This window comes from Plasmodium gaboni, chromosome 13 (assembly GCF_001602025.1).
Source record: "Plasmodium gaboni strain SY75 chromosome 13, whole genome shotgun sequence".
Lineage (NCBI taxonomy): Eukaryota > Apicomplexa > Aconoidasida > Haemosporida > Plasmodiidae > Plasmodium > Plasmodium gaboni.
This window is the reverse complement of record NC_031493.1, coordinates 2,406,815-2,418,072: the sequence shown is the minus strand read 5'-3', so window position 1 is coordinate 2,418,072 and position 11,258 is coordinate 2,406,815. Positions and strand designations below refer to the sequence as shown.

At 17.5% G+C, this 11,258-nt stretch overlaps 3 protein-coding genes across 3 annotated transcripts; 1 reads left to right on the top strand and 2 right to left on the bottom strand.

Moving 5' to 3' along the window:
* Positions 1–218: 218 nt before the first annotated feature.
* On the top strand, positions 219–1,742 carry PGSY75_1369100 (hypothetical protein; the record flags this gene model as incomplete). The annotated part of the gene is made up of 1 exon (XM_018787709.1): positions 219–1,742. The coding sequence occupies one exon, from the start codon at positions 219–221 to the stop codon at positions 1,740–1,742; it is 1,524 nt and encodes a 507-aa protein (XP_018640451.1).
* Positions 1,743–2,631: 889 nt separating this feature from the next.
* On the bottom strand, positions 2,632–5,758 carry PGSY75_1369000 (putative glycosylphosphatidylinositol anchor attachment 1 protein; the record flags this gene model as incomplete). Its single annotated transcript, XM_018787708.1, has 5 exons — positions 2,632–2,967; positions 3,096–3,263; positions 3,456–4,488; positions 4,724–5,497; positions 5,688–5,758. The coding sequence occupies 5 exons, from the start codon at positions 5,756–5,758 to the stop codon at positions 2,632–2,634; spliced, it is 2,382 nt and encodes a 793-aa protein (XP_018640450.1).
* Positions 5,759–7,022: 1,264 nt separating this feature from the next.
* On the bottom strand, positions 7,023–8,717 carry PGSY75_1368900 (hypothetical protein; the record flags this gene model as incomplete). The annotated part of the gene is made up of 3 exons (XM_018787707.1): positions 7,023–8,295; positions 8,458–8,542; positions 8,684–8,717. 3 exons carry the CDS (start codon positions 8,715–8,717, stop codon positions 7,023–7,025), a joined length of 1,392 nt encoding a protein of 463 aa, XP_018640449.1.
* Between the last annotated feature and the right edge of the window lie 2,541 nt (positions 8,718–11,258).

The following is an 11,258-nucleotide window of genomic DNA, read 5'->3' as shown; positions in this document are numbered from 1 at the left end:
GAATATTTTCATATTAAATGTTTAATCAAATAAAATTAAATATAAATAATATATCTTTATATATATTTCTATATTTTTTTTTTTTTTTTTTTTTTTTTTTTTTATTATTATATATTTATTTGTACACACACATATCTTTATGTTTAAGTGTATTAGCTCCTTTTTTTAAAAAATCAAATACAAAATATATTTCTTAAAATACCTCTAAAAGAAACAAAATGAATCAAGAAGAAAAAGTATTATATTGTTTTATGGAAAATAAAATGCTTCTAAAAGAGTTTTGTGATAATTATGTTGCAATAAAGAAAAATGAAGAAACTCTAAAGGAAGAATACAATAAAATAAAATTACAGAATGTTCAACTTCAAAATGAAATAGAAAAATATGTACAAATCATAAAAGATATAGGCATAAAAAAAGAAAAAGAAATTGACAGTTCTATGTTTGAATATGATGCAAAAATTAAAAAATTAGAGAAAGAAATAGAATTTCTAAATGATTCATTAAATACAGAAAGAAGTAATTATAATGACAAAGTTAAAGAATATACCTATTTACAAGGTGAATATGAAAAATGTAAGGAATATTTAAAGACAAAGAAAAATCAAAACGATATAGATACTATTCATAATAATGATAGGAAGAACAATAATGATAATTATATCAACCATAATAACATGAAACATAATAATATAAACCATAATAATATAAACCACAATAATATAAACCACAATAATATCATACAAAATAACATCATTGTACTCAATAAAATATATAATAACATAGACGAAAAAGTAAAAGACGTTGTAGAACAAATAAAAGAAATAAAAACGTGTAGACATTATATGGAACAAAATATTAAAGAATATCAATCTCTTTTAAATGATTATTTAGAAAGAATCACAGATCTACATTTAAAATATGACGAGTGCTATAAATTATATAAACAAAATCAATACAAAAATTTAATTTATAAATGTCAAAAAAAACTCTTTTTAGGAGAAATAGAACTTTTAAAAAATAATAATGAAATGTTAAAAAATGAAATAATATTTTTCAAAAAAAATATTAAAAAGGTTAATGAAGAAAAAAAAGAATATTATACCTTATTTAAAAAATCAGAAGACGAAAATCATTCATGCTTAAATAAATTAAAGAAACGAAAATATAAAGAAATGTTACAAGATTTAGAAAATACAAACACAAATGCAGACACAAATACAGACACAAATACAAACAAAAATACAAACACAAATACAAACACAAATACAACCATTTTATGTTCATCAAAACTTCAACTGGTTCAAAAGACCGAAGAAAATAATTTTCAGAATATAATACATAATGATCTAAAATATAAAGAACATATAAAATATGAGAACCAAATGATTTATGATAATCATATAATAAATGACAATCATATAATACATAATAATAATATAAAAAATAATAAATATATAAAACTTGAACAAGGTGAATCACCTCTTATAAAGGAATCACCAAAGGATAAAACAACATCTATAATTAACACACCTAACATAAACAATATATCAGACAATAAACAAGACCTAACAAATGATGAAATGATTAATATCAATCATGTAAGTTCAAAAATGATATTTGTTTCAAATAAAGTACATGCACAAAATGAATCTGAAATAAGTAAAGGTATGTTTTTTTTTTCAGATTCTGATATAAACAAAAAGAAAAAAAAAAAATTATATATGTATTTTTCAATATGAGAACAAAAATTAACATAAATATAAATTACTATCATAAAACTATATATATATATATATATATATATATGTAGAGAGAGACAGCAGTTTTTATTTTCTTTTACTAATTCATTATATGATATATAATATTATACACGTGTATATTTTCATTTAATTTTATTTCATCCTTTATTTTTTATTTTATTTTTATTGATTTGTCTCCTTTAAAATAATTAAAAAAGTTATTTTAAATATTATATATATATGTATATATATATATATGTAGAGAAAGAGAGAATTTAATTTTTTTTTTTTTACTAATTCATTATATGATATATAATATTACATAAACGTTTATGCTTTCATTTAATTTTATTTCATCCTTTATTTTTTATTTTATTTTTTTTTATTGTAATTCAAATTAATAACTTTTGTTTGTCTCAATAAACAATGGGGGGGAAAACAAAATAAAGGTTTACACATTCATTTGTAACTTTACCAAAAAAATAAAATAATATAATATAATATAAAATAAAAGTATGAAAATAATAAAAATATAATAAAAACATAATAAATAATTTATATTACAAAATGTATAAATATATATATATATATATTTTTGGAAAGACGAAAAATTCAAATGTCTTATGCAGTAATAAAGAAATGTATTAAACAATAAATAGTATGCATTAAATAAAAAATTTCTTCATGCATTTATATTCATATTCATAAATTAGTATAAATGGATATATATATATATATCCAAAATAATTGATAGTTTATTTATTTCATTATTCCATATATATATATATATATATATATATATATATCGAAATGGAAAAAAAAAAAAAAAATTAATTAGTAAAAAATAATATATATATATCTATTTTGATAAATTAATTTAATTCCTATATTAACAAAAAAATAAAAAAGCTATATAAAATAATATTGGGAGTAAGGTAAAGCATATTAGAGGATAGGTAGCTGTACCAATGCAAAAATGATTTCTTGCTATATTGTATAAAGTTAATAAGAATCCATTTTGAATATCCAAAATATAATTAAATTTAATATATAGATTATCCAAAAAATATTTTTTTACATAGAAAGAATCTAATAACTTATTGGAACAAATAAATTGCAAACTTTCTGGGAAATATTTGTGCTGTAGTATTTTGTGTTTGTCTAAATATTTACAACACCTTGATAAATTATTCCCTAATAAATTGGTTAGTTTCTGCCTTAAATTCTGCAAAAAATAATATATATATATATATATATATGTATGTATGTATGTATGTATGGCGTATTATTAAAGTAACATATAATATATATACATAATAAAGGTACAACTTTTCATTTTTTAAAAAAGATTACCCAAATATGATTATCATTAGGATACATATAAATAAACATAAAAAGAATAAAAAGTGAAAGAACAATCCTTTGAAATATACTGACTGTTTTTTTTCTTATATTATTTAAAAGTGATATAGGAATTACAAGTACCATGCTAAATAATACAGAATAGGACCAATTATACAACTAAAAAAAAAAAAGGAATAATCAAATATAAAATATATATATATATATATTATTTACATAAATATTATAACATTCATTATAAAAAAATAAATATATATACATATATATATATTTATTTTATTATTTATTTTATTATTTATTTTATTATTTATTTTATTATTTATTTTATTATTTTTTTTTAGGGCTACTTACCGAACTTAATATCACTACCAATATGAAATAAAAAATATTCATATATATCATCATTGTATTAAATGGTGCTATAGAATTATTATAAAAAATATATCTTACATTTTCATCATTACTTAAAAATTCCAATTTTTCTTCTAATATTTCTATTTGTTTTTCTATTTTTTTAATGAATTCAGAATTTTTTTTTTCAAGAAGAAAATCTTCGTCATCACTATTTATAATTTTTGGTTTAACCAGAATATTTTTTTTTATTTCTCCATTATTATATATGTTTTCACAATTATTATTATTATTTTTATTATTGTATATATTTTCATTAGTATATAATATATTATTATAATTTTTAATATGATTATTATAATTATTTGTAATACCTTTTCGTTTCATTATTTCATTTTGCAGTTGTTTGATTTTTTCTAATATTAAAATTCGTTCTACCCTTTCTACCTTTTTATAGCCACCAAATGATTCATTTTTATCATTTTTTTGTTGTATAATTTTTCTTTTTTTATTAACTAAAAAAGAAATAAATAAATTAAAAAAAAATGCAACAATAATTGAAAAAAATAAAACATTCCACCAAATACTTGCTATTTTTATATATTTATCAAAATTATCAGGATGCCATTCCTGACATTTAGGAATATAATTTGTTTTAAAGTTCAACAACTCATTAAATTTTTTATTTGTTGAAATTAAATATATAGGTAGGGAAATAATTAATATTGTTATCAAATAAGTGTAGAAACTTGTTAAAAAATTTACATAGCTTCTAAAAGTTGCTGATTTAAATAATTTCATTATGGTATATGCGCATATTAAATAAACACTATAACAATATATACTTATTGGTATATGCCTTTTGAATGTATTAAAAAAATAAAAATTTGAAGAATGACAAAAACCTTCATGTGTATTACTCTGACTTCTTAAATAACTTTGTAGTGCTTTTGTTAGGTTAAATAAATTAATCATTTTACTTCTAATGGGTACTTTGCTTACCCCTGTTGCAGTAAAAGACGGAATATTCTCTCTAAAAGGATAAACAGAAAACAAATATATAAATAAATTAACATATAAATGTAAATATATATATATATATGAATAATTTTATATGTATTATACAAACTTTTAAAAATGACAAAAAATGACAAAAAATGACAAAAAATGACATGCATAAAATAAATGTATTCATGTATATTATGTTATAAAGATATGTATATATTTCATATATATATATTAATATATATTAATATATTTTGATGTACCTCAGAAAGTATATGTGACCATGTTCGTAATTCTTTTCCAGGGCCATATCAAATATGGAACCATGAGTAAGCTCCATTTTAATAGGAATAGAATAAAAATGAAGTTCATTTGTTAATAATAATATCAAGTCTTGATTAGGCAACATACCATTTAATCCTTCATAATTAATTTTAATATTAGAAGGATAAATAGAATCAAATTCAATAATAGTAGAAGATCTAATAATTTTTTTTCCAATTATATTAGTATTATTATAAAAATATTTTTGTATAAATTCTTGAATACCTAAAGAATATAATAATTCTTTATTTGTAAATAAAAAAATCACATCTTTACTCATATAATTACATTTAGAAAAATGTTCTATTAATGTTAAACCAATAACTAAGCTATGAAAAAATTTCCTTTCTTTAAAATCAAAATTTATTACTACAACTAAACTTTCCATATTATTACAATATTTACATCCTACATTACTTATCAATATATTCTGTTCAATTGTATCCGTTATTTTTATTTTAACCATTTCATGTTGTATATTAGATGATATATATTCATTAATATAATCATATATCATCTTTATTATATCTTCATTTCCTTCATATTTATAATTCAAGAAATATAAATTGGTATCATTAAAAAACTTCTCATTTTTTTTGTTCAATACCGAATTACCAACAAATTGGGTAAATGTCCTTGCGTCTAATTCAGCATTCTTATTAAACTTATTAAACACCAAAAAGAAAATCACACCAACAATTGATAAGAAAGTGCTAAAAATATATTAAACATAAAAAAAAAAAAAAAAAAAAAAAAAAAAAAAAAAAAATTAATGAGATATTAAATTATGTATATGCAAAAAATATATTTAAATATATATATATATATATACATACATATATATATATATATATGTCATATTCTTGGGCATCATTTTTAACTTCTTTTTTTTTCTTTTCTAACCCTATAACTTTAGATTTCTTGATAAGCTTATTTATGAGCAGGGAAAATTTGGGATTTTCTGAAAATCCCATCGTGATAATTACCAAACAATTAAAGTATAAGAAAAAAGGAAAAAACTAAATAAAATATGAACACACAAATAAATATAAAAACTTAATATTACATTTATGATCTTTCCCTATGTAGTTCCTAGACATATACTTGTTTCTAATTTTGTTATTTCTAATTATAAATATAATATTATATATTATATAAAATTTCCCCCCCTTTTTTAATTAATTATGCAAATTATAATCATTTTTTTCCAATTATATTACTTTTAGTATATACAAATAAAAAAAAAAAAAAAAATAATAAAATAAAATAAATAAATATTTATATATAAATAAATAATTATATATTCTAATATTTATTTCATTTTATTTTTTAACCATAATTATTTGTGCTAATAATATATTTTCTACTGTGCATTAGCAGAAAAAATATGAGGGCAAATATTTTTATATGAACTCATAAGGTCAGGATCTCATAAATTTTACACATAAATTAAATTAAATATATATATATATATATATATATATATATATATGTGTGTATTCATTGATTATAAAAAAAAGAATTAATTATTTTTATATTTGTGAAAGAACCAATAAAATAAATGTTTAATATTTTAAATTGTAGTTTACGCAATATTCTTATATAAAAACATAAAAGGATATAAAATAAAAATAAAAATAAAATATTATAAAATATATTATTATTAGATAATATATATATATCATAAGAAGCCATGAAAATTTAAGGTGTGTATCTTTTTTTTATTTTTGTTTCATTCTCCTTGAAACTATATTGAAACCCTATAAAATATTTACGTGTGAAATTTGAACACGCCTTTTTTTCATTTTTAATATCATTTGAAAATAAATGATTACAAAAAATATTTATTTTATTAATTTATTTTGTTTATTAAAATAGACTTCTAATTCAAATTTACAAGTTTAATTTTCAGAAAAGGTAATGTAATTATTTTTTTTTGTTTTTTTCATTATATATATATATATATATATATATATATATATATATATATATATATATATATTATAAGTCAATAAATTTTGTTACAATGGTATTTACCATTTTATTTGTCATTTTTGTAGGAGAGAAAAATGAACTCTCTCCATCTTTATATTCAATAATATGTTCATAAATATAATAGAATTCTATAATTTCTTTCGTTTTCTTTTTTAGAAAATGTGATATAAAGTTACTATAACAAATATTAATTTAATAGCATATCATTATTATTATTATATTTTAATTATTTTTGTTATACCTTTAAGAACCTTTGTGATGGTTGTATGTATTAGAACCATTTTGGTCGCCATTATTTTGTTCATTATATAAAGTATTACTATTTTGTTGATTATATGAATTATTAAGTTGTTCATTATATGCAGGATTATAATGATGATTGTTTGGTTGGGGATGTAGAGCATTCATCCTTTGATGAAATGTACTCAAATTATTATTTGGCATATTATTATTTGGCATATTATTACTTGGCATATTATTATTTGGCATATTATTATTTGGAATATTATTATTTGGCATATTATTATTTGGCATATTATTACTTGACATATTATTACTTGGCATATTATTATTTGGCATATTATTATTTGGCATATTATTACTTGGCATATTATTATACATATGATAATTCATTTGCGATGTGACATTTCTATTATTTCCTTGGTCATAATTTCTAAAATTATTGGTATTATTATAATGTCCCATATTTGTATTATTATTATTATAAAGCATTCTACCTTCGGATGAATTATTATAATGTGTTAAGGAATTATTTCTAGTATCATAACATTGAATATTATTATTTGGATTATTATAATTATTAGGTACATAAACATTCTGGTTATAGTTACCAATTGGTCTGTTATTTATGTGATCACATGTATTGACATAGTTGGAATTATTATATGGCATCATATTATTAGTGTTATTATTTCTTGGAACATATGGTCTTTTATATATTGGAATATTTTCATCTTGTCTTAAGGTATTACCACTATTATTGCATGTATTCATATTATTATTACTAGGGTTCATATTATCATTTGGGTAGCTTCCCAATGGTATATAATGATTTTGTGATAAATTTTGAGGAGTATAAATATTCTCATTAATAGGTTCATTAATATATAAAAAGGTTGGATCATTAGGATCAACATAAGCATTACTATTTGAAAAAAACTGCTCATTAAATTCATTTAAACCAACCAATGGTCTATTCTTTTTAGCTGCTTCAAATACTTTAAAAAATATATTAAGGAAACTACTACATTGTCCATTTAAAAATACAATATTCCATTTACAAGCACTTTTTAAGCTATTTGGATGATCAATTAATGGTTTTATAATACCGCTTAAATAATTTAGTCCAAATACAGGCTGTTCAAATTTAGGTTTCTCAATTAGACTTAAAGGAAATTCTACACCAGCAAAGTTCGCATTGGTTTTGCTGTGCTCGTTTTTTACAAACACTAAACGTGAGCTTGTTAAAAATATCATTCCATCTTCTTTAATGGTTCTACAAAAAAAAAAAAAAAAAAAAGAAAATATAAGTATGCATGTGTATATATAAAAATTTACATATACATATATATATATAATAAACAATAATATATTAAAATATAATATGCACATACAATATTCTTGATATATCTTTTAAAATATATATTTTATCTCTTACCTATCAGGCAAGTACAATTTCAACTTAACATCTTCCCTTCTTAAATAAGTAACCTCAGATCCTTTGTTGGCTGGAAATAAAAATTCTAAGAGAACCAAAAAGAGAACCAAAAAAAAAAAAAAAAATTGTATGTTTATATAATATAAATATATTTGTATATTTGTATATTTATATATTAATTTATTCTTTTCATTTCATTTCATTTTTTTTTTTTTTTATCATTTACCATTTCCCTGAATTAATGTTGGATTTAAGGCCATTTGGATTATTTATTTGTTATATTTAATTTTTTAATATATATATATGACGATACCAAAATATTTATCTTTTTTATTTTTTTGATATTTTATAACTTAAAAGTTGAAGGATTTATGTCTAAATAAAACAATATTATATTCATATATTTTTTCAGAATATTAAAAAAATATATAAAGGTACTTTTTAATATATTAATATTTTTTCACAAATACTTAATTTCCTTTGAGGTTAAAAAAATAAAATATATATTTATAATATATTTATTAATTTAACAAAACAAGCGTAAATATATATAAGATGAAAAAACATTTATTTTTATTCTTCCATAAATATATATATCATATATATTTTATTATACTATATATATATATATATATATATATTATGTTTACAAATTTTATTTTAATTATTTTTAAATGGAAATATAAATAAAAATATATTAATATATATATATTTATTATAATTACAAAATATATTAATATAAATTAAAATGTAAAAATTAGTTTATTTTTTCATATATTAATTATTTGCATATGTATATACAATACCCATTCTTAAAAATGTTCATTATTTATATATATCATATTTCAAAGGCACAATCGGGCAAATATATATTTGAAGAAAAAAAAAATATATGTATATATATAATATATATTTATATATAATAGAATAAAAAACAAATATCACATTCCACAATACACACTAAAAGAAAAATCAGGTAATATTTTTTTTTATTTTATATTTAAATTCCTATATTATTATAAAGATAAGTACATACATTGATCTGTACATAAAATAAAATGCATATAAAATATTATACATTTAATATATATATAATATTTATATTTTTTTTTTTCTTTTTTTTTTTTTTTTTTTTTTATTTAATAAACCACTTATTAAAAAAAAATTAAAATATCATTATCTTTATTAAATTGTATATAATTATTATATTTTTTTTAATATTAAGTTCTGGTTGAAGTTAAACAGTGAAAAAAATATGGAATGTAAATTTTAATTTAAAATAAAAACATTTTAATTTTAAAGGGAAAATAAACAATAAATAAAAATGTACTTTTTTATCATTATGCATGTATAATATTAAAAAAAAAAAATAAAATAAAAGGAAAATTTATTCAGACTTAATTATTATGTATGTGCCTTATAAGGACCTACGTTTCTCTTATTAACAATGTTTTCTTTTTTATATTCATAACACAAGAATATTAAAAAAAAAATAATAATAAAATAAACACGTATATTATATTTCTTAAAAATATTCATAATTTTATACATACATATATATAACATTATATTTTTAATGTAATGATATTCTATTATATAATTGGTTCAAAAACAATAAAAATAAATAAATATATATATATATATAATATATATTTTAATGTACGTACATTTTGATTATTTTCTCAATATTTATTTTTAGTATGACTTATTATTATATGTGTATGTATACATCACTTCATCAATTAATTTCACATAATTAATAAATATATAAATAAAAAAAAATATATAATACATTTTTGTAGCTTTGTAAAAAGATATTATTTTATGCTTTATATAGATTATTTTCATATGAACTAAAAAATAAGCATAACAAATATTCGAATACAAAAGATTTTATGAATGTTACATTTCGAATTAATAAATATTAATCTTTACAGGATATATTACACTTTTTCCACATACAAATAATAAAACATAACAATATATATATATATATATATATATATATATATATATATATATATATATATATATATATATATATATATATATATATATATATATATATGTATATATTTCTTTGTAGATACTATAACTTTATTAATTTCCAATTTAAAATTACCTACGCCTTCTAAAAAGAAGATATATTACTATTTATGTTATTTAAATAATATAAATAATTCAAACATTATATATAATATATGTTATATACCTTTAACATTTCGATTATAAAAACCCTAATAATGTTGTATCTAGTTCTTAATATTATTATTATAAGAAATCAAAATATTCAATTTTATACTATGTAATTTTTCTACCTATTATATTTTCACTTTAAAATATATAAAGATGTTTTAGATATCTTCGATAATATATAATAAAAAATAAAATAAAATAAATAAATAAATATATATATATATATATATATATATTATGTCATAATGTATTTATTAATATATCCTTGTAAACCTTTAATGATTTCGTCATTTATAAAAACATAAATAATATAAATATATATTTATATATATATATATATTTTATCAATATTATTATATATTCATTTATTTTTATATACTAATTTTTTATAATATACTAATTTCTTATTATAATATAAATTTTTTGTTTTTTTTTGTTTTTTTTTTTTTTTTTTTTTTTTAAATTGTTTTTTTTTTTTTTATTTTTTTTTTTTTTTTATTTTTTTTTTTTAAAATTTTTTTTTTTTTATATAAAAAATAAATAAAAAAAAAAAAAAAAAAATTTTTATTTAAAAAAAATATTTTTTAAATATAAATAATTTTAAA